The sequence below is a fragment of the Phaenicophaeus curvirostris genome, chromosome 1, assembly GCF_032191515.1.
Source record: "Phaenicophaeus curvirostris isolate KB17595 chromosome 1, BPBGC_Pcur_1.0, whole genome shotgun sequence".
Taxonomy (NCBI): domain Eukaryota; kingdom Metazoa; phylum Chordata; class Aves; order Cuculiformes; family Cuculidae; genus Phaenicophaeus; species Phaenicophaeus curvirostris.
Genome location: NC_091392.1, coordinates 94,432,366 through 94,457,646, shown reverse-complemented (window position 1 = coordinate 94,457,646; position 25,281 = coordinate 94,432,366). Strand labels below are relative to the sequence as shown.

At 37.8% G+C, this 25,281-nt stretch overlaps 1 protein-coding gene across 1 annotated transcript in view; it reads left to right on the top strand.

Annotated features, from left to right (window-relative positions):
• Positions 1-20,138: 20,138 nt before the first annotated feature.
• The window catches only part of GUCA1C (guanylate cyclase activator 1C), a 37,439-nt gene continuing 32,296 nt past the window's right edge, over positions 20,139-25,281 (top strand). Inside the window, exon 1 of the mRNA XM_069849913.1 lies at positions 20,139-20,430. Coding sequence (XP_069706014.1) covers positions 20,227-20,430 — 204 coding nt within the window. The 5' untranslated portion in view covers positions 20,139-20,226. The remainder of the gene's footprint in view (positions 20,431-25,281) is intronic.

The window sequence follows — 25,281 nt, the reverse complement described above, 5'->3', positions numbered from 1 at the left end:
TGGTTCTGCTCAGCTACAGGCAGTGATGCACGATACAGTCTGGAAAGGTCCGTACAACATCTTTTCTGTGCACCTCAGCCTTAGAGAAGTAAGCCACATCTGGAACACTTAATAACGAACTCAAGACCTTTTGAAAAAGAAACATATTCTGCAGCGTGACACTGAAGGAGACCTCCCAGGGAATTATTTCAGACTGCAAAGGCATTCAGTGTATATACTGTTAAGCTAAAAATATGTCCAGCCTAGCTGTTTCCTGTATAATTTTGAAGGTACTCCTTCCCAATCTCAAAGAAAACACCTGTTATGTGAATCATAGATGTTGGTACAATTGATGTGAAAGACAGTAATCCAGAAATTATCTGTGTGAGGAAATTCTTTAAATCACCAAAGCTGTTGTATGAAAACAAATCATTTCAAAATTGAACACAGAGCTGATCCTAAACTTCCTGCTGCTTAAAAATGTTTTTAAAATTGGTGTCTTATAGTACTATAGTGTCATTGAGGTTTGAAAGCAGTTGTGTATAAATACAAATTTACCAACTTTCTTGTAAATCATAATAAAAGACCTTGCTATGGCAGGAAAAGTAGCATGGATGAGCTCTAGCATGGATGGGCTTTCAATGTCTTAAGGCCAGTAATACTCTTAACATAGCGACTGAGCACTCTAAATCTCTGCTTGGGATATCATTTGCCTTAATTACTTGTAGATCATCTGACTTGTTCTTGAAAACATATTGTTGGTGATGCAGTGGAAATCAACCTACAAACTTGCTAATAAAGTTTAACTAATACTTCCTTACAATTAGTTACATAAAAATTATCAAAATAGAATTATATCAGACCCTATGAATAGCAGGTTTATCTCTCCCTTTCTCTCTCCCCTTCCCTCTCTGAAAGAAAGAAAATAATGAAAGAAAGAAAACCTGCTGATATACTATATAGGAGATGAAGACACCTATTAAGTATTGACTTTCAGAAATTTAATAGCTAGAGACTAATTTGCAAAATTATAAAGCAATACAAGAAAAGTAATTTCCTGAAAACAATGTGAATTGAACACTCCAGAATCAAGAGGGTAATGCATAAGCAGGAGATAAATCAAGCAAAGCTTAGAAGGTATTAGTAGGTTATTTCCATGAATTCATTGTAGCACTTCACTGTAGCACAGAATGGGCCTTTTAGAGCACAAGGAGTATAAAAAAAAAACCCTAATATCATTTGTAATTGAACAAAAGATATCTGCACCAATTTATGATACCTTTAATGGAAAAAGAGAGGGACTTTCAAATTAAGGAGCCACTTTTTATGATAACACTATGGATGCACAGCAGTATTGCATTAGGAATTAACACTCAGTTTAAGAGTAGAATATTCCTGAGCTGATTGAAAGTAAAATTTCCTTCCATTAAAATAACTGTCAGTAAAGTTTTGAGAGCTTATAGTGCACAGCTGTTACTCATAAGGAATAAGAACTCTGGCACTGAGCAAATCGCTATACTGGGAGTCATTTATTATCAGACCTCGGAACTCATCCATTTTGGGGTCACATACAGAAAGCTATTTAGGTTGCAGTCCTCATGGTCAAGATGAACCATAGTTGTGTCACTTCCACTTACATTGTGTTCCATGTTTTTCCCACAAATAAGTACATGTATACATAAAAATAATATCATTTTTAGAATAGAACTGGAATATAAGTTAGTATCATCTGGCCTGAGTTTCGAGTTTTTACCAAGTCATGTAACAAATGAAATTGCCTGCTAGCTATTTCCTCTCTGTAATAGAGGGTCTGTGCAGCTGACGTGCAATGAAAGTTGAATCTATGCACAGCACTATGCACAGTACATAATGCTGCTAAGCCAATTACATATTTTGAGGACACTTCTTGTGTTGCACTGAAATTTCTAGTTTATTGACCAAGAATTCACCACTATACAAGATCTACTGACTCTGTATCATTTGAGCCTAGTCTGTCTCTAATTACTGCTTAGATACCATTCTGGTTGTCCTATAAATGATGAATAGCTATAAATTCCCTACAAACTGTTACGCTTGAAACTTTAACTTTTCAAAATTACTGCATAATTCTCTCCAGGTATGCCATCCACTGCAATGCTTACATTTTCTGGTTCTTTGTGAGTTTCTTTTAGATCTTATGCCACTGTCTTACCTTGTTTAAAATATACATACATACGTCTTACACTATGACTTGCTTAAGCCATTACCACATAATCATAGCTGAAATGTTTCAGATTGTTGATGAAAAATTAGGTCAGCTGATCAGTACTTCATATGCCTTTAATTGCTTTTCAATTACGCTGTTCTGTGCTATAAAATTAATATATGATTTAATTGCCTTGTGTTCCCTCAGCAGCTTGTGTTACCCTAAAGCTTGCAATTTTCAACCTGCTTTTGCTGATCTTAGCCCCACCTTTTTTGCTTAGCTATCTGCAAAAAGTCTTTCTCTCATTTTTACATTTCAAGCCATGCAAATTCCAGCATTTTGGCAGAATAAAAGGAGGCACTAATTTTCATTACCGCTGTGCTCAGGCTCTTTGTGCAAACTAACCTGGGTCTTCTTCAGTTGCTGGATACCTGCAATTTTACATGCACTGAAGATCAGTGATTTAATCTGTCAGATGGAATAATATAAGATAGGTTTGATGGATGGTTTGCAGAACACGTATTATCCCTGTTTCAGGGCTAGCTGAAAGGTCTGATAATCATACATTATGCCACACTTTACCTCATTTTTATGTGTTCAGATAGGTAGTTCATTATTTCTAATGCTTCTCATCACATATGAATGATGATAATAATAGCTCAAGTATTGCTTTTTATCTGTAGGAATGCGATGCTAAGAGGTAGAATAAGTTACTTCTGTCTTGATCTTTTCTTCCCTTGGAAAGTGTGATGTTGCTTCCCCTCCTCATCTCTTTAATCACCTGTTGGGCTTTGTTGTCATCAGCTATGTCACACTCCAGTGAAATGGCATAGCTAAGGCTTGTCTAAACTGACTTGAGAACTTACTGTAGACACAAGAAAGAGAAATTTAACACTGTTCCACCCACTGTCCTTTTCTGATCCGTTAACAGCAACCTGCACTTCAGAGCTCTGTTTTCTTTTCTTAAATCATCTTTAATTCTAAGGGTTTGGGGGTGGGTTTTTATCCCTTTAAATTAGAAGCTTTCCTGTCTCCTTTTGTGTGCTAATAGTTTTTCGCTTTCCATGACTGCTATACTAGACATCTCAACTTGTGATTACCTTTTGTGGCTGGTCTGATTTGATCGTAGGTTATACTCAGTTTGATTTTACGACAAAGAAAGTTATAGGACTGGACACAGTCACTCCATAAAACCATCTTTTCAGGGCACCTGTAATGATAAATTACAGTGCACATGGATGGAAGATAATCAATGCCAATTGTTCTGTGAAAAAGCCTCTACTATTCTGAGACAATAACTCCCATCGCCTATATAATAAAGGCCTGGTACTAGCTCTGTTACAAATTCCTGATCATCTGAAATTTATAACAGTTCTCAAAGTATACTTCAAGATAAAGCATGGTATAATAAACCTAATATCCAAGAACAAGTGTGAAATTACCCACTCACTTTTCAGTAGGCAATAAAACAGAACAGTTGAAGCAGTTACATGCTACAGATAAATGACAGGAAATTGTAGGTTAGTATGAATCTATACCTCTGGTCAAACAAGGGATTTGGTTTCTGTCTCTGACAGTCTCCATCTAGCCAAGTGCTTTCCCCGCAAAACCAGCCATGCTTCTCTCTCCACCTTTTGGACTTTGCATGTAGAAGGGCAGAATGAGTGGAGAGGCTGACCTGCCACTGCCTTGGACTGTCCGCTGGGAGCTTTGAGCCCTTTTACTCTTTCAGCTCTGCCAGCAGCTGCTAACAGGATTCTTCGACTAGCTTCAGCCCAACTACTCTTCTTAAAGGTCTGCATACGAGCTTATGAGGTTTTTTTAGTAGCTGTCAGGATATAGACATATTTAAGATAATTAACTTAGTCAAAGATCTTGTAAAAAGCTTAATCTTTTTCACCAACTCTAGTAAAAAGCTTTCTGTGTGCACACATGTGTCTTTGTTCTATATTGTGCCAGCAACCAAATACCTATCAGCTATTCACTCATGCCACCACCCACCTCCATTCCCCGGTAGATGGGGGAGAGTAGGGGAAGAGCAAAAGTGACAAAAATTCATGGTTCAAAATAAAGACATTTTCATAATCGTTTTCATAATAATGATGAGCTGTTGTCTGAAACTGTATTGAATTGAAATGGGAAACAACTAGCAAGGAAATACTTATATCTTGGCTACTGAACCCATTAACATTAGTGGATCTGATCAGTGATCAGCCCTGATGAAAATAAAAACAAAGGTAAAGTAGGATGCAATTGCGTTTGATGAAGCAATAACATATAACTCTTCCTAGAATCATAGAATCATAGAATAACCAGGTTGGAAGAGACCCACCGGATCATCGAGTCCAACCATTCCTATCAAACACTAAACCATGCCCCTCAGCACCTCATCCACCCGTGCCTTAAACACTTCCAGGGAAGGTGAATCAACCACCTCCCTGGGCAGCCTGTTCCAGTGCCCAATGACCCTTTCTGTGAAGAATTTTTTCCTAATGTCCAGCCTAAATCTCCCCTGGCGGAGCTTGAGGCCATTCCCTCTTGTCCTGTCCCCTGTCACTTGGGAGAAGAGGCCAGCACCCTCCTCTCCACAACCTCCTTTCAGGTAGTTGTAGAGAGCAATGAGGTCTCCCCTCAGCCTCCTCTTCTCCAGGCTAAACAACCCCAGCTCTCTCAGCCTCTCCTCATAAGGCCTGTTCTCCAGCCCCTTCACCAGCTTTGTTGCTCTTCTCTGGACTCTCTCCAGAGCCTCAATATCTTTCTTGTGGTGAGGGGCCCAGAACTGAACACAGTATTCGAGGAGCGGTCTCACCAGTGCTGAGTACAGAGGGAGAATAACCTCCCTGGACCTGCTGGTCACGCCGTTTCTGATACAAGCCAAGATGCCATTGGCCTTCTTGGCCACCTGGGCACACTGCTGGCTCATGTTCAGTCAGCTGTCAACCAACACCCCCAGGTCCCTCTCCTCCAGGCAGCTATATTGTTATATGTTTTTATGAAAAGCTAGGTAGATTAACTCATAGAAAATGTAACTTTATTTTAATTAAGATTTTAAAATTTTGCTTCAAGATAATATTGAAAACATACTAGAGCATGAGGAAAGTTAAGAATCGCAGAATGTCCTGAGTTGGAAGGGACCCACAAGGATCATCGAGTACCACTCCTGTTCCCGCACAGGGCAACCTCAACATTCATGCTATGTGTCTGAGGGCATTGTCCAAATACTTCTTGAATATTGTCAGGCTTGGAGCCACTACTGCTTCTCTGGGGAGCCTATTCCACTGCTTCACCATCATCTGGGTGAAGAACCTCTTCCTGATATCCAACCTGACCCTCCCCAGCACATCTTCCTGCCATTTTCTTAGTCCCTATCATTGGTCACCAGAGAGAAGAGATCAGTGCCTGCTCCTCCTCCCTTTGTGAGGAAGCAGTAAACTCTGATGAGGTTTTCCCTCAATCTCTTTGATTGAGAGGGGCTTTGTGGCCCTTCTCTGAATCCTCTTCAGTAGCTTTATAACCTTCTTATACTCTGTTGCCCAAAACCGCACACAGTACTCGAAGTAATGGGATCGCACCAGTGCAAAGTAGAGTGGGACAATCACCTCCCTTGAGTGGCCAGCAATGTCATGCTTCATGCACCCTAGGACACACTTGGCCCTCTTGGTTGCCAGAATAGTCTAATAAATAATTTTTTTTAAAAATAGACTTTATTGATGACGGGGGAACTTGTTGCTGTAAGCTTTAAATTGCATTTGTATTACTTTTGAGTGTTTGTTAACAAAACATTTTTTATTACATGTCTAAAATCTTGTTTTGCTTGTATGCCATATGAAACAGAAACTAAATAATCTGAATTCCATTCACTTGGTACAGACTATTTTCCTGAAAGAAAAGTGATCCTGAAGAGCCTTTTATTCTTCCTGTACTCGATACAGAGCAATATGACTCTTGATGCAAGATCATTTAAACAAATGACTGCTAATATTTTTTTAAATAATATGCATGTATATCCCTACTAAAGGTAGACATCTCTGAAAGTTCACTAAAGATCCCATTTTCAAATAATTCAGCTTGTGGTCTTGGCCAAGCCTGTAGAACTACTTGAGAACAGTGAAAACGTTATGACATACAAGCAAGTATTGAAAAGGGCAGTAGCCTGCTTCTTCTAAACCAGAGAGGCAAAAAGAGTAACTATGCTATTTGGAACAGCTGCAGCTAGCAATAGAAAACATAATGCAACGCATAGTATAGACTATTCTATAGAAAAGAGTGAGTTAGAAAGTAGGGCTAATGATCCCCTCAGGTTTCAGTGACAAGATCTTCCCTGGAGAATTACGTCTGAAGTCTTTTATTTGTGCTTTACTTTTGGTGACTGCATAACTTAAATCTATTTCATTGATCCTATGCACTGACCTAAATGCTAAAAATGTCCTGATTTCCAAAAACTTTTCAGACTGGAGGCTTTTTTCAGTCATCACATACACTGGTAAATTGAGACCATCTTCAGTACGATGTTTAAATTACAAAATGCAAATATTGGAGTATTAGTATTATCTGAGGACTACATGACCAGGAGTATCCTCCTGAGATAAATATACTTTCCTTTCTCCTCATCTGAGAGTCAACTGTGTCATAAAACTAATTGTTCATAAACCAATTAAGACTCATATTTTAGTGCAGCAGATGATCAATAGTTTCTCTTTTTATGAAAAAGAAAACTGTTCTCTATTCTAGCAATATTTTCCTAGATATGAGTGTGACCTTAATTGAAACTCATGTGTGAAATTTTGCTTTCTATACCCATTGAAATTATTCTTTTAGTCTTTTAAAGATTCTAATCATAATTCTGTACAATTTTGAGAAATTAGGAATAATTTTACATGCAACATTTTTCTGTAAATAAATGCCTTGATGTAAATTATAACTGTAGAATTCTTCTTTATTCTTGTTCTTCTTCATTTACTGGTTCTTGATTTGATATATATAGGGTTAATACAATAAATCTGATTTTCTTAATGAAAACACAGCCTCAACTGTTTTCAGAAAGACTTTAGAAACACCCATTCCCTAAACTACCATAAAGGGACCTGAAAGAGTTCTTCCAAGACTCTACTGTTCATCTAGTATATTGAAGTCAAGGATTTGTCCAAGGTTTCAGATCCCTTAATCATGCTGGTCTAGCTTCAGTACATTTTTAGCAAGTAGTTAGTCCCATATAATTACTACTTTATGCAGCTGTGAGAAAATGTATGTACCACTGTAGCTGCTTGACTCCAGTGTGCCAAACACTACACGCAGTCTTGCAAGGCTTGAAGCAACATCTGCTCTCATAAATTTGCTATAATAAGACTCCCTAGGCTGGGCTTGTTGGATGCCTGACCCTAGTCTTGTCAGGATGGTTAAATGCAGTGTAGCATTCAGCCACCTGTCTTGGCTTTGTTGGATGAATGAGTTTAAAGACATGTAGTGTTGCCGCACAGAGGTAAGATAAGTGGAAAAGGTACTTCAGTAACACTTACACAGGTATTAAAATAATGCTATATCAGAATAAGCTAGTATCCGGACAAATATTTTTTCTGCAGTACCTCAATCATTTATTTTTACGTAGTATCTTGGACTCCTGCTGTGTGTGCCATCAGTTTCTGCACCATACACCATATATCAAAACAGAGAACTATTGCTTTGAATTTTCTGGTATGCTTCTCTTAAAGCTCAGTGAATGGAAGCCCACTGAATAAAGCTTTATTTTTAGCAGATTTCTCAAAATAATGTAATTTTTGTAGAGAGGGCAGCAGTCAGAATATTGGCTCGTCAGTACTAAAATACTACATATTTTAGTATAAAACATCCAGCATTTAAAAGAAAAATCCAAAATATATAACACTAGCTGTTTCTTAAAACATTTAGTCTCTTTCCAATCTTCCTTACATCTTTCCAAAAGTAGTTATTCACATGTTACTTGTTTGATTTTGTGCATTCTAGCTAATTGTCTTAATGTTTCATTCCACTAACCACTCCTTATTTGCTCTTTAGTAAAATTTACAATTCTAATTCACTTGTATTCCTAGTACCAAAATACCTGTCTCCCATTAGATGAAAGAATAGGTTGAAGGATGCCTTCTGTTCACCTCTGTCTAATATGATTGAACTCCACCAGGCAAAGCTGCTGATTCAATCAATATTTTCCCAGCTTGTACTGTATGTATCGCACTCTGCCTTACACAGCCAGCCTGTCAAGGAGACCATGCTCTTCCAAGCAACCCATACTCCTGTTCTTCAAGCAAAAGATGTTTATCAACTGAGCTGCTTCCACCCCACTTCCTCTAAACTTTTCCAGTCCTTTCTCTTCCTGAGAGGCATTAGTACCGCCACAATGCGGAAGGGCTCAGACCTACTTGACTCTATTTGCAAGCCTTTCTCTCAGTTCTTTGCTTTCACTGTGGTCTTATCCTAAATGCACTTTTTCTGCTCCCTGGCTGAAGAGGATGGCTGCTCAGTGGAAGTTTCAACAGCTTCAACAACCTTGGCTCAAAAATAAGGACAGTGTTGTCTCCCTGAATTCAAGTTTTAATTTGACAGTTACTGTGGCAGATTCAACATATTAACTCTTAAGAAGGTGATAGAAAGGGTAACTCTGATGTTCATTAAGTTTATTCTATTTTCTCCTTATTTAACATAAAGAAGAAGTCTGGACAATTAGACAGAAAGCTGATGCAGGGACAAAATTCATGGGACATTCCCTGTGCATGTGGAGGAGGAATGTGGAAGTGCCAACATCTCATTTAAGGTAAGCTTTTCTATTATGAATACCTGAGCAATCCCGCTGTGCTCATCCTGCATGCAGACAGGTTTTAATCCACTTTCAGTCTGTGCTTCAGAGCCTTACACAGAAATATAAACAAAGTTTTAGTACTGAACAGTATACCCAGAACATAATAAATATCTGATCAAATTTTCTCCACTCTAGGACATGTGCCCTGCAGTTTTACTCTAAGCAGAAATTTTCAGGTGCATGTAGATCACCTGGAGTGTGATTTTGTAACACTGTGCTTGTGTGAAACCTACTGTTTTGGGGGCTTGGCTCTTCTGTGTTGCTTGTTCATGTTGGGGCAACACTATTTAGCTGCATCAGCACCAGTTTTAATAAGGAAGGGAACTGAGAAATTCCTCCCTTTGCAAGCTGAATTTTACAGCATTATATAACTCTAATCCTGGTTTCAGAACTTCAGCAGGATGAAAGTGGCAGGTATTTGGCTCTTTTCCTGTCTCATCACCGTAGTGTAATGGTGGATTTAGCAGGGTGAAATGAGGATTTTCATCTCTTACTACTTCTTATGTCTCTTTCTGAAGCCAGTAATAGCCATGTGCTCTGTGGGTGTTCAGGACTGTTTTTCAGGGAGTGAAACACTGTTCCTTCTTCTGGATGATGAATGGAATTTAAAGTGAAGCTGCAAATAGTTTGTCTTTGGATGAGGGAGGAAATCTTTGGTTTAAGGCTGAACTTTGTGGCCAGGAAATTGCATAAATTGAATACATAATTTTTTGGCAGATGCTCTGTTTCTACCAGTTTCTGTTTCTACCCATTCCAGGAGGAATGGGGGTTTGAGACAGTAACTTTGAAAGATTGCATTTAGAATTTAAACTAGATGCATTGTGGCAGCAGTGCTATCTAAACTGTCTTCGCAACTCTTTCACTTTTTAATACATTTTTAACTTGGCTCATTGTGTACTGTGTGTTTGACATACGGACTAAAATACCAAACCAATTCACTTTCAGATACGGTTTCTAAGACTGTGTGGTCTGAAGTAAAAAGCAAAGTGTTATGTCAGGTTCTGAAGATAGAAGCATAAATTTTTAGGTATTTTCAGACAGCTTATCTGCTGAAAGAAAAAAGACGGATGTACTAGCTAAAGACAGAATTAGAGGTATATTCCACATTCCTGTTACACTGATCCTTAAAACAAAGAAACTCTAGGTCAGGTATAAAGAGCACCTGGTTCCATAGTAGGCGTCTGCTCTCCAAGAGTCTTTGACATTGAACAAACACTAGATAAAGCACAGCTTAGTAAATTCTTCTTAAACTAAAGAAAACAATATAGGGAGGGACTAAGATTAAATAGGCAAAACTTAACCAGGCTTCTTATTTATGAACTCGTGAAGTGAAAAATAGAGATACGAAGAAGCTTTCAAGATATTTGTTACTAAAACAATGACATTTCTCTTTGAGTGAATATAGTTGCTGTGTATCAGTATGTCATTAGTATTATTGCTCTAAGCCATTTTCTGAGAGGAGAAAAACAATTTCTAAATTAGAAGCAATGTTGAAATCACTCAAAAAATTTTAATAACTTTGACAAAGGAAAAACTGCGGTGTTCTGTTTTGTTGTTCTTTGATTCAATAGTGTAGTTTGTAAACTGTTCTGTGGGAAGGCATGACTGCCTTAATGCCAGAAATATAGGCATCTGAAATGTCATTGCATGTCAGCCATTACAGTCAGACTTTTCGCAGGTAAAATTAAGCTAGTAAGAAGCCAACTTCCCTTACTCTCTAAGTGCTGTGGTACAATAACTGAATATGTTGGGTGGGGTCTCACACAGGCTTACAGCACAATTTCCAGGTGCGTTAAGCCTCAGACTGTGATTTGGGTTGCACTTTGTTTATTGAATTAGCATCCACGATTGCTTTGCATCCATCCTAAGGCATCCAATGATTCAAGCAGGTTTATTAGGCAACATGAATATTCTGCCTCAAAGAAAATCCTCCTTCATTCCCTTTCTTTGTTGCTACTCTTAGCCTCTTTACTGAACTGACAACCACTGCACACACAGCTAGTGACATGACTAAATACACTGTACATAGGTCATTGGAAACTGTTCTGTTCTGCTGTGCAAGACACATTGACAACACTGGATAGCTCAGACACATATTGAAGACACACTGGATAGCACAAAAAGTTGGCTTGCAGTCCAGTTCTTTATTTTTAAGCACAGCAAATTACAGACGATGTCTGCCAGATGGTTTAGTATCATCTTTAGTATCCATGGCTGAAAAATCCAGAATTAATATTCATAAAATTGAGAAGATTTCTGCTACTTAAAAGTGTACTAAATTGGAAACTGCCCACTAAGTAAATTTTCTGTCAGCCTTTCAAATGTGATGGCATGCACTGAAGTCTTGTAAGTACGCTTTACCTATATGAGGCATTTTCCTGATGTTTCCTTACTGTAAATAGGGTGAATATCCTGCTCTCTCAGGTACTTCTGACATACACATTCAGACAGAGTTCCCATTTCATTGGAAACTGTAGTGACATTGACTCATGCATAGACATGTTATGATGTTACAGCATTGATATCAAGGCATGCATCCACATGGTTTCTTCCCATGGGTTTTGTTAGAAAGTGACTGGCCTCTCCTGTTTTTCAGTGCAGGCACTATTTTCTTTTGTCCCTATCCTTAGCTGTCATGGAACTCTGGTTGAAGCAACGTAGAGGGTTCAGGTGCCCTGTGCTGGCATCCTGAGGCTGCTCCATGGCAGACACAGCAAGGAGGGAGGGGGGAAATGGGAGAAACAGCCCTGCAGACACCAAAGTCAGAAACGAAGGAGGGGAGGAGGTTCTGCAGATACCCAAGCAGAGATTTCCCTACAGCTCTTCTGGAGGAGACCACACCAGAGCAGGTATCCTCACTGCAGCCTGTGGAAAGGATCATGCTGGAGCAGGTTTATCCTGAAAGACTGAAGACCATGGGAAGGAACCACCCTGGAGAAGGGGAAAAGAGTGTGGAGGAAGGTGAGGCAGAGAGGAGCTGTTATGGACTGACAACAGCCACCCTTCTCTATCCCCTGTGCTGCTCAGAGAAAGGTGGTAGAGAATTCAGGAATGAGAGACTGAAGTTGAGTATGGAAAAAAAGAAAGGGGGCTGTCGGGAAAGTGTTGTTTTTATTTGTCTTTCTTTCTTAGCATGCTACTCTGTTTTAATAAACTAAATGAATTTTCTTCAAGTCAACTCTCTTTTGCTTTTAACAGTAACCCCTGTCTTTATCTCAGCCTGTGAGCTTTTTCATCTTATTTTCTCACCCATCCTGCTGAGAAGGGGGAATAAGAGAGTGGTTGGATGGGCATCTGGTAGCCAGTGATGGTCAGCTCACCACAGTCATTTACAACAGACACCAGTATGCTTTAGGAGCCACTCTTAGCAGGTACTGCTATTCTGCTTGATTATTTCTACCAATCCTCATTAAAAGTGGTTAGATGCTATGGGGTTTTTATGTGATAAATTGTTGCCTACCCATTTCTAAAACTTTACAGACTGATGACGAACTCAAAAGACAGGGCTCCGGAACTACTCAGGGAAGATGCAGCTCACTCAGCCCCTGTTAGCAGGTTACTTTCCTCTGGTTTCTGAATATTGCCAAATCAGTTTAGAAAGGGATGAGCTTTAAGACACCTTTAAGTTTGTAAAAGGTAAGGATCATATATCTTCACACAAAGTTTGAATTCCCCATCAAGGACCCAAGAAACAGATTTTTTTTCAGGGATCTACTTATATTATGCTCTAAGCTCTTTTGCAGTATCAGGGACCTTGACTACTGATGCGTTTTTATTGGGGCTTGTGTTACTGGAATATGCCAGCAGTTGGTTGTCTGAAGTGCATATTCACATTCCCTGAGTTCTGTCACAGCAATAGTCTTCAATTTTTCAAACTTTTCCAAGAATTGACCTATAGTGTTAAACAGTCTGTTATTGTTCTGGTGGGCTTCATTTTAGATCAAAGGATTTAAAACTTATGTTAGTATCAGAGGGCAGGTTTATGAGTTGTTCTGACACTTTTTTTCTCTCCAGTACAGCAGATATATTATTTTCAATTATTCTAATGTCACCTTTAAGGCATAGAAGGATAACTCAGTTGGGAAAATGTCATTATTCAACCTTCCTAAATTTAATTAGTTTTCCCTTCTTTCTCTATTTGCTTTTGCTTCACTGTTGGTTCATTTACAAACTACTCTCGAGTCCTTTTACACACACGTAATACTTACTTCTTGAAAGTAACTACTAGTTCTTTATTTCCTTCTGAACAAGAACAATCAGAGATTTCTCCTAAACAATTAAAGAAGTCAGAATCATGCTACGTGTAGGTAAAAAATATTATCTAAAATTCATTTCTATTCCCAGATGATGTGCTACCAGATAGGTATAATTATTCTTCATGGATACTACTTTCCAAGGCAAAGGGCATTCTCTGATTTACATTCTTGAATTTATTAACAGAAGAATGTTTAATACTCCAGAGAGCCTTCTTAAATTCTGTGGAGCAGACAAAAAGGTAAGGCTTAACTCAAAAAAAAACCTGAGCTCAGCTCTAGCTTTCAGTTACTGCTGAAAAATATTGTGGCAGTCAAGACTATCAAAATATTAATACAGAAATAATCCAGTTCATTTAAATGCTTTCTGTGATTTTTTTTTTCTAGTTCTGTGAATACATTAATTTCTCTGGATAATTTGTCTCAAACTCACTAGTGCAAAACCACAGTGGCTATCTTTGAGTAAATCTTCAGCTTTAGAGGAACTGCTTCAGGAGGTGTATCTTGTGTCTTAGACAAATCAGATCAGTGTGGGAGTTTTTAAGAACTGTGAGAGAAGCAAGATTAGTTCCTGACGGCTCATGAGCCAGGAAGGCTCATGCAAGCAGCACTTGCTTTCAAAAGTAGTTCAACTATTTTACTGTGATTTGCTTTTCAGGGATGAGGTCTGGTTTAGTAAATAAACGAACTTGAAGTACTTAGGCACAAGAGGGGAAAAGCATTCTGCTGTAGAAAAGAATTAGGTAAAATCTTCATGCTCACTATTTCATGTTAAACACATGGTTTTCAAGGCATGAGAATTTTTCCTGTCATCCAATATCTTCCTGAGACTTTCTAACCCTTCAGTGGATATTGGTGCTTTCTAAGAAAACAGAAGTTTGGGATAGATTAGAGACTTTCTTAAAATGCCAGCTCATGAAGTTGGAAGACCAGCTAAGGTCTCTTTTTCCACCCAAGTATAATGGCTGAAAGGAACCTAATTGTTTTCACAAACTGAATACATAACCTCCACTCCTCAAACTAGAAAGCCCTTTTCTTTTCGTGAAATTAAATCCTCAAACAACTTTGGAACCCAAACCACTTCTTTTCCCCTTTGTTTCTTTTCAAATTTTTATTGCAAGTGTGAATCCAATTTTCCAGAGTTTATAGTTCAAATTATTTGCTCTTTAGTAGTGAATACTGGTATGCTGACCTATTACATGATGATGAATGTACTTTAAAAATGCAAAGAAGAAATCTGTAATACTTCAGCAAATTTGTCCGGAAACACTCATCTTTATTTTCTAAACTCTACCATATTTCCTGTGTTTTATTTATTTAATTAAGCACACGCAGTCCTCTTCTTAAGACACCAAAGTTGTGCCTTCCTACTCCTAGAGTGCAACATTTTAGTGACAAGTATACATTTTTATCATTTTTTCAGAATGAAACACAGAGGAGTACTCTTTGTCAATGCTCAGTAACCACCTGAATAAAAATGTTGTACCTACTGATATTTTTCCATATTTTAATTTTTTTAAATAATTACAGCAGTCAGGAACTATCTTCATGATTGCTGTGACAGTCACCAGAACAAAGGGATCAGATAAAAATTCTAAATGGTGCTGTCTTCCTATGTCCTTGAAGTCCAAGCAGCATCACATTCCCATGAATTATGGTGCTAATATATGATGCTGAGAGAGATTTAGTAAGAATTTTGCTATAGGTAAAAACCTGGGGTCAGAGTTTAGTCCCTTGAAGCTTCTCCATAAAATAGCTGTTGATTTTTCTGTCCTCATATCACCTGAGTCAATTCTGCATTAGTTGCTGTTGACCAAACTTTTTTTTATTCTATCCCTTTTTTCCACTTACGGTGGGGGATAGGGAAGCCTTTTGTTTGGCTTTTTTTAAGATAAAGTGGTTTCTGTGTTGTATGAGTCCCAGAAAGACAATGATGTCTCCTCAATAATTCATAAAGGGTTCCAGTATCATTAGAATATTACTTAGGTAACCTTATAAACAATTTTGAAACAACTTAGAAAACTAATTTTAAAAGGCATCTAATAAATTTACAAGAATCACTGGAAATTAATTAATAATAATAATAAAAACAAGAGAAGAGGAAGAATTATAGGTTAATTGCCACCTCAGTGAAGGCTATCACAGGTATTTCTGATTTTTGTTCTCTTATTGCCTGCTATCAGTAGAAACCTCTATTGTCCCTGTATGCATCACGACTTTGATAGCAGACAGATTTCTTCATATGTATTGTTTTGTCACCTAAGAAAACAGATATAGGACATAGCACAATCATAAGCCACTAATTTATATGTTTATTACTGTATATTCAATGTTGCATATTTTCACACACAAACACACTGAGAAGCTTACAAGTAAATTAGAACAGAAAAGGTCCGAATAAGCCTGAGCCTGTCTGAAAATATGATAAGAAGATGCAAATAGAAACTGTATGGAAAAAATAATTTATATCAACTCCTTTACAATAAATGCAGAAATAACAAATAAACTCCGTTTGCCTGCATTGTAACCAGACATCTATCTAAGACAGGACCCTTGAAATAGCATCACTTTTTCCAAAGTGTATGCTCTTCATTCGTTCAGTCTCACCACCAGCTGGATAACGATAAGCCCATTAAACTCTCTTTGGATCATGTCTGGTATATAAAAATAGCTATCCTTCACTAGTCAGGTCAAAAGTACTTCTGGTCCACTTTCCCATCTCTGGCAAAAGCCAGGACCATGTGCCTAAGGAACAGATACACCTGAGTCACCCTCTCCGCTTTCAGCAGCCTTTGGCCACTCAAATAACAATTTCAATAAATGGGTTCAGCAGGCTTTCCCTCCATGAAACCGTCTAATGGCTTCTTAAATTTCTATTTGCTTTTAGCCTCCATAATGCCTTGTGGAAAGCAGTTCCACAGTATAATTGCACAAATATTCTTTTTTCTTTTTTTAAAGAAAACTGAGTGAGCCTTTTTCAAACCATTTTGCAGGAATATTTCAAACAATTCCAAAAAGTCTGTCTTGAAGTTTAAGGGAAATAAGGCTTTTCTGTTCAGTGACTTGCAACTTTCACAGTTAAGATCCTTGCCTGTCACCAGAGCAAAGGGATCAGACAAAAATTCAAAATAGTGCTGTCTTCCTATATCCTTAACATCAAAGCAGCAGCATATTCCTGTGGATTGCAGAGACTGATAGCGCTAATGTATAATATTGATAGAGACTTAGTAAGAATTTTGCCGTGAGGAAAAAGCTGGGGTCAGAGTTTAGTACCTCAAAGCTCCTCCATAAAACAGCTGTTGATTTCACTGTCCTGATATTGTTGTCCTCATTGTCTGCAATTTTTATGTTTCAAATACATTATATTTTCCACTATATTTCATAGTATCATGCATAGAAAACTTCCAATCTTCCCATATACAGTCTACCAGAGCCTCAAATGTCTTTATTTTATTTTATAAACTGCGCTAGTAGCCTCGAGTCACTTCCATTACATATGAAGGTCCAAGCGCAGGTGCCACCTGGTACTGTGCTGAGAGGCTCCAGGTGACCTGTTGTTTTTTTCCAATTGTGTTCAGAGGAAACTAAGCACATGGAATATATTTGATACAGGCACTACTCAGGCAAGAGGTTTGTGTATAACTGATGATTCTGGATTTAAGTCTTTAGAATTCAATTCTGGTTTTCACTGTGATGTGTAAGTTCAGCTGCTTCTTTCCAAGTCTCACACTTTTTTCACACTTTTTTATGGAAGGTTGCTTTTTTTTTTGTTAAACTTTTCTTGACATGCTTTATTTTCTCAAAGTTCTGTCAGTCTTTCCGCTATGTGTTTCTTTTTTGGCTGCTTTCCCTCCCCTTTATAATATATTCCCTCAGACACGCAATGCCAGTTCTTCACTATTTCTGCGGTCTCCCACCTTCTATTTCTGGACTTTATTGTAAGGTCATACACATGAAGCAATATAATCCCCACCAAACCTAGATGGGGAGATACAATATGTCTGAGAATATTGTGCTCTAGGTAGAGAAGTATCTTTTCCTCAGAGTGAAAGTGAGGGTAATATTAAAGCACTAAAAAGAACAGCGTTGCCAACCATCTAATCTGTGTATACTTCATTACTATAATGCCTCAGTAAAGCTATCCTAACAGAAACATGGCCTAGAAGAACTCCTTTAAAAGCAGTTTCTTCTCCTACTTGCACTTAATTCTGGCTTCTGTATTTTCATTTTATTCTGGGTTATTACACTGCTTCTTTAAGTCTTCTGGGTGTTCTTCTTTACTTTCTTTTTAATTATGATCTCTGCTGATAACCATGTTGTGTTTGTTCATATGCTTATTTTGTCAAATGCTGCAGTGTAAAATTTAAGGTTTTTTCCAGATTCCTTAAATAGATAATTTGAAACAGCTTGATGATTATCTTGAAGAGTTACTTAAATAAAACGTGAATTTCTCTGGCATTTTAACCTTGTCTTCTATAAGGACAAACACAGCAGAGTTAGGAGGTTCTTCCATGCCATATGAAAGAAATACGCATGTTTTCAAGGACTGAGATGGTTTAGTCCTTGACACTCACATTTATACACATCTTTCAGCAGCACATTTGAAAATGAAAATGTACAAAAAATTATTATAGACTGCTGTATTTACACAAAAATAAATAATTGTCTATGACTTCTGAAACCTATGGTTGAAATCTTTGATTTTTTTTTCCTTTAAATACTGCAGGGATTTCTGAAAAAAAAAAACCTCAGAGTAACGTTTGAGTTTTAAAATGCTTTGTCTTTTTGTTGAACAAGAAATTTGGTAGGTATATACACTTGGAAAATTCTGGGTCAGCATTTCCAACTACAAGCTATTGAAAATTTAGATTGGTTAAACAAAGATAAAAGACTGAAGACCAGAACTTCAAGGTGCCTTTCTTTTGCTTGCTGTTCTTGGTTATTACAAATACAGCGTTCTTTGCCTGCTAGTGATACTTTGAAGAGGAGTATTTCCAAATACCACTTCACCTATTTCGGTTTTATTCAGTATTTTACATAGGTAATCCCTGATGCTTCTCAGTATTGAAGGCATTGATCCTATAGCTGACAGCATGTTAACAAACAGCTATTGTTGCTCTGAGGATACTGTTGAAAGCGGTGCAAGGAAAGACTAGAGATTAGAAAAAACATCTTTTAATGATAGCTATGGTATTTGCTGGGATTTAAGTCCTCCAGACATCTAGGTACACATTTTTCCCCCTTCTTTCCCTCCTCAGCAGCATTGCCTTGACTCATTGCAGACTTACTCTGGTTATACAATGTAATTATAAATATGTGCTGAAAGCCTGTTCCTGTCAGAGCCCAGCTTCTTGCAGTTCTGTCAGCTTTTGCACTGAAGGCTTGTACCCACTTCTGAGAAATATTTTGCAATTCTGTTCTTATGTGATTAGCGTCTTCCAGCTCTTTATTTGACTAAAGAATTAAACAGAGTTCAAAATACTGGATGACTACAAGAACCTGTATTCTGTGGACTTCTGCAGTGGGGACAGTTGGCCTGGGTTCACATACACCACCCTTACTGTGCACACCTCACAAATGCACGACCATTCATCCCTCCTGTCACCTGAAAACCAAGTTATGTGACATTTTGCTACAACAGTAGCATTCGGTTTCTTTGCAATTTTGAGATCATATCTGCCTCTCATGGCTGTTGATACCACTTTTCCAACTGAACCAACCTGAATCTTGGCCAAGAGAAAAATTCAGCTCACGCAGCTGGACAGTGCTCCAGGGGCAGCCGACTGTGTTCTGCTCTGCAGAGTGAAGTGGAAATGCTCCCTGGGAAGTGCTAAGCTTCCCTTTTGCGAGATACCACCAGAGTGCCATTGGTGAGACACCACCTTTACAGTAGGCGTAAGTCTAACAATTGTTACGTTCTACCAGTTTAATCTCAAACTATTGTGTACCACGGCGTATGCTGTAAGTCTTAACATACTGTGAAACTGTAAACTGCTATGCACCCACTATACAGCATAGACATTATGACATAACAAGTTTCCACAATTTGAATCAGCAGAAGAACTGGTCCTGCACCCTCTCTTCTGCTGGACCCGCTTTCCAATCCTGTTTAATCTATCTTCTTGTATCATCCAATGCTTGTGAGACCAGGCAATGCTAAATTTAAATGCTGTTGTCCAAAGCTAACTATAGTTACTAGTATTCAATTGTATCACAAGTTTTTGCCTGGATCTGTTCTTACAGCTCTTTCCAAGTGCAACCACAAATATTTATGCTGGCCTAAGGGAATGGAGAGCATGGGATTGAATAAGAAGAGGCAGTGAGGGATCTGATTCTAAGACAACATTTGCTTAAGCAAGACTCAGATACTTGTAGAACTGCTGTCTGAAGACAATGGCAAGGTTTTTTTGCTTACTGTATAGCTGCTTTCAGGTTTTTTCAGATTATCCAAGTCAAACCATGTTGCAGCTTTGGCCTATAAAGTAAGATTTGGACAACAGAATATATAGAAGCAGTAAAAATGAAAATTCAGTTGCTACAAGGCAGCTGCACAAATGGTATCCAAATATTAAATTAGGGCTGAAGGTTTAGTTAAATCCTTGTGAATTATTAAAACAAAGGTTTAGAAAATACTCTCAAAATCCCTGTGTGTTTCTTATTCAATATTCATCCAGTTTACATAGCTTTAGCACCACAGATGCCAAGACAAGATGAGAATCAGCATAATCAGTCCTCATGCCCTGCTGAGGCTCTGCGAACTGACTGTGCACAAAGACAGTAATCAGCTGATAAAACCATGATGCACTAAAACTGGGTGCCAGTAATCTTGCTAGGGTGCTATATTTACTTAGTCTATATCGGTAGTGATCTGTAAGAGGTTTAAAGTAGCTCTCAAAGGCAGACTTGATGCTTGAGTGACTGCTTTTGAGAAGCAAGAATCAACATTTGGATGAATAGATTCTGAAAAAAGGTTACCTGGTATGTTTGATGCTATGGGTGCTGCTGGATCAGCAGATGACATTAATGCTATGGAAATTCACCACTGGTATACAAAATTTATGAAGGAGTGCCCGTCTGGACAACTTTGTCTGCATGAATTTAAACACGTACTGGACCTACATGGACTTACTCCAGAAGCTAACAACTATGTTGAACAAGTATTTCACACATTTGACATGAATAAGGTAAGAGTTCATTCTTAACTTGCTGGCTTTCTTATGGCTGCATCATTTGATGCCTCCGAGGGCTGACAACACTGACTATTCAGAGGTAATGGAAATGACTCAGAGGCAATTCCATAAAATCTACAGGCAAATAAACAAAAGTGACAGGCAAAGTTTTGAATGGTCTCTTCCCAGCACATTTTGCCATTTTGAAAATTGTATATGGTGATCATGATACCTGTTGAATAGTTTCTCATCTTTGTAACCCAGATTTTTTTTATTTATTCAGTGTTTTATTTATATAGCTCTGTCTGAAAAGTCTTTTTTAAAGTGTTTGGTTGGTTCCACAGGTGCTAATGGTTTAAAAATATGCTACATAGACATCATATGCTTCCTTCTATCACCAAATAAAATATTGCTGGATTCATTCTGACCACTTTCTGGTACTTAGTTTGGTATCAATCAATCCTTCTTTTCCAAAGGGACATCTGCCTGGTTTTGATCCATCATCTCAATTTACTGTTTAACATCCTAGGTCATCCCAAAGATATCCAGTGGCTGTTAGCTGCATTGCCATCTCATGTTCTACAACCCTGGTGTTCATACAGGTTCCTTCTAGCCATGAGATCCATCCAGAAGACTGTGCCTTGTTTTTTTCCCCTTAAGCTGTAACAGGACTTTCTGTCAAAATCAACAAAAGAAGTCAAGAGTCATCAGTAATTCCTACAAAAGTGTTTTGTTGTTGTCTGAAATAAAGTTTAGGCTGAACCGTCAATACTTCACAATCAAAGTCTGCTTCCAGCTAATAGAAATGATGGGCCCCTCATGGCATGAAAACTTATTGTAAAAAATAAATAAATAAAAAATGCAACATTAGTGTTGTCAACCTATGTCATTGATCTCAATGGATTTGGAGAAGTAACAAAAAATGTGCTATAATATTACATGAATGACTCTACTGGCAGGTTAAAACTGATCAAAATTGTAGCCAGAACTACTCCAGGCTGTTTCAATTTCCAGAAATGGCTTTTCTGGAAAATGAATTATATTTGTTTCAGAAAATTTGAGAGTATAAGGTACCTCTTGTGTGCTTTACATCAACTTTTAATTTCTTGTATGGTGCCCATTTGACTAAGAATTCCCAGAGTCAATATCTTCATTGCACCATTTTCTTTTTATGCATGTTGCCACACACACACACATACCACCCCCAATTCAGTTTGCTTTTCTGATATTATGTAATGTTTTATTACATAATCTATAAGTAGTCTTCCTATAAAATCAGACTCATCACATGATCTTTTCTTCCCCCTGCCAGTTAACAGATGGCTAAATACACTGGAATTTTATTAAGTCACACCACCTAACTCAATAATTGTGGTAATTATAGACAATGAACAAACTTCTAGTCCATAAACATGGAATTTGACTGGCAGAAATTGTCAACTTACTGTGTTCTTTTCAATTAATAAATCGATGCATTATATTCTCCAGTAGAGCCTTATCAACACTACCTTTCTGAGATAACACGCACAGACAATGTCTGAGCTCATCTAAGAGCTTTTTCAGTGTAACTTTCATGTGTTCTGCAAAAAGCCCTTGAAAATTCAATGCTCTTGAAAAACACTCAGAAATATCTCCAAAGTATATTTTAGACAAATATATTCAAAGCAACTATTGACTTGAGGATGTTTCAGAAAATTGAGCCTGCAGCTGGTTTTACTTACATTTCAGAAAACTGGAATATGAAATAAACACTTCCTGAAAATCAGACTCCTGTCGAGATGATAGCATACCATTGCAGGACCAACCACAGGCATAGAGAAGCTGAATATTTGCCATGAGGCAACTGAGGCAATGAAGAAGGATGAAGAAAGTACATTTCAAACAGTTTTTCACCAACAGAAATGGCTAGGAAAGCTTGTCACTACTGCTGATATTGGCTGATCTGTTTGAAAATACCTAGTGTACTAAGTAAATGGTGCATCCAAGACAGGCAGAGACTGCAGAATAAATTAGATACAAATTTCAGGACCACCTTACCACTTCAGCTTTTTCAACTATTTTCAGTCCTTGTAATACCACTTGTAATCAAAACTGTAGCAGTTTTCTTCACTTGTTTATATTATTTATAGTATTGAGAATGTGCATATAAACGTTGACATTTGCTTTTTACATACTTCAAGCATGACAATCCAACATGTCACAGTCATGAAGAATACTTTTCTATATCTAGGTTATTTAGAGTTCCTTTCTGTAAGGAAAAAGTATTTTGCAGAAGTACCTAGACATTCTGTATGAGGAAAAGCCTTAGGTGAACCTGAAACCTGGCTAAATAGGGAAAGAGCTCCAAATCAAAGTGATGGGAAGTTGTTTGGTTGGGGTTTTTTGGGCTGGTGGGTTTGGGTTTTTAGGTGGGCGGGAAGTGTTGTAGGGGGTGTCTTTTGGTTGGCTTGTTTTTAACAAGTTACTAGTTGCAGGGCTTCCCCCACAGTACAAATACCTAGGGAGTAGCTTGCTCAGGGTATCTGATGAATGTTAAGACATATGCCCTAGATTTTATATTCATATCAGACAACGATGTTTACACAAACTTATCCATCAATCTCTGATCCCCTTCTCCTGTTTCTCCAAAATTTTTTATCAATTGGCATATTTCAATCACATTTCTAAAAGCAGGCATTTTAGCAAATTAGTTCCTAAACTTTTCATGATTTTGGAAGCTGGGTAGCGGGGACGCACCCAGAACGTGTGCCCTACTCATGCAGAATTTTGTTTCTAGTCATTGTTTAGGCAACAGCTGGCTGGCAAAGTAATCAGGCCTTTCTTTCCCTTTGCCTCGTGAGGATACATGGTGGAGCTGTGGTACCAAATTGCAGAAATTTAGGGGACAAAAGACACAGTCTGTATAAATCTAGGCTTTTGTTTTGCTGTTTAATTAATGTTCTGTGTTAGACAGAAAAAGATCTTTCAAAGTTTCAGCCATTTGGAAGTCTTCTGCTGATTTTAATGAAATTAAACAACAATTTCCAGTTCTGCACAATGTTGTAACAATCCCACATCAGCTATTGTAATCTGAGGCACAGATTTTATTGTATATTTTCTTAACTGAGCTGTTGCAGCAATAGGCCCAGGAAAAGTTATCTAGAAAGCAGGACTGGAACAGGACATTTAGAATAGTCATATACCTGGGGTTGTATAGTTTTTTTCCTTTAGCAGCTGGAAAAAGCATGGAGAGTATGGAATGTACTCCCAGATAAAAGTCTAGTCAGATTTTCTTCCTGTCCAATCTGTTTGTATAATTTATGGCTGGAAGGGCTTAAACACATAGAAAATTTATTCAAATGGACCAGAATATTTTACCTGAATGTTTTACTTTTTCCTTTTTAATAATAGAAAAAAAACCAAACTATTTTTGATTAAATAGCAACAGTATAATTTTAATGAAATGGCAACAGTACGAGATTCAGATGCAACAAATAGTATCTAGATATGCTGTAGCTCAGTTTTATTTTCATCTTGCCTTGAGCAAAATCTCATGAGAGCCTCACTGACAAGTCTGTGGCAAACCAGAACCTCTTAAGCCACATGCCAGGATTTCATAAGCTTCACCTTTGGTATTCACACCACACCTGTTTAGTTTGATATGATGTGTTTATTTATCTGTTTTAATGTATGTTTCCTGTGAAATCATTCTATGGAGCTTCAGACTGGCTTAGGGGACCAATCTACAGAAGAAGAATGAGCTGTTGGCACACCAGCTTGCCAAGAGTAACACATATAGGTTTTTTACAACTTGGCACCAGCTTTCTCAGTAACAGTATCCTCATACTGTTCTTGATCATTCTGACTGTATCGACACCTCTCTAAGAAAAGCAAGGCTTATGTACAGTATAATCAAAGTGCATTTGTCTTCTGGATTGTGGTCTTAATACAGAAATCCAGCTCAAGACTCATTTCCACACTTAGCAGAGCCAAAGGATCTTATTTCAAGATGACTCAGCTCTTCACAGGTTAGATGAACCTTCTCTTCACCCTCCCTTATACATCAGTGGAATAACAACCTGCCCAGTATGGTCAGCAAAAACTATTTAACTCTTTCTTAACAGAATAAGAAGATATGGGTTTTTTTCTGAAAGAAACTACACGTAAGTCAAGGTTCTAAAAGGTTATAGCATCTTGCCCACTGCAATGCAATTATATTTTGAAGTTGAACATTGCAGGGTTAGTTTTCTTTTTTCTATTCTGACATCTATATCTTATTCTTTTGTTAAAGGATCAGATTTTGTCTGCTGCTGTGATGCTAAAAGTCACTGCCAAATCTTTGGCATTACCAGATGAAGAAACTCTTGTAGCATATATTTAGCATTTAGGAAGAGAGATTTCGATCTAACAGCAGACTTTGGTGTGCTGCAAGCTTCTCCCTCAAACTGAAATTGCCGAAGGTGCCTCTATCAGCTTCCAGTTTCTATGACACTAAAAGTATCATAGAAAGGCATGCTTTAAATATTCAAATTTCTATCACTGTATTATCTGAAAACTCATCACTGAGACTGTGAACAGAGCATGTGTGCTAAGTGGATTATGCAAATGAAGAATATGATTACTTCTAAGTACCTCCCCGCGCACTTACTGATACTGTTTCAGAACAAGGACACATTCTTAGTTCTTTTTATCTTAAGATTATATGAAAAGTATTTATCACATGCTTGGTTTAGATGAGATTTTAAGTCAAATTCAAAGCATGTACTTTTAATTGAAAAGTCATGAAGAGTGTGCCTTCAGTTTAAAAGTCCTCTTCCTGGATTTCACTGGCTCTGATTTGTACCTTTCTTCAGGTTCTGATGTGTGAATTTCACCTTTTTTTTTAAT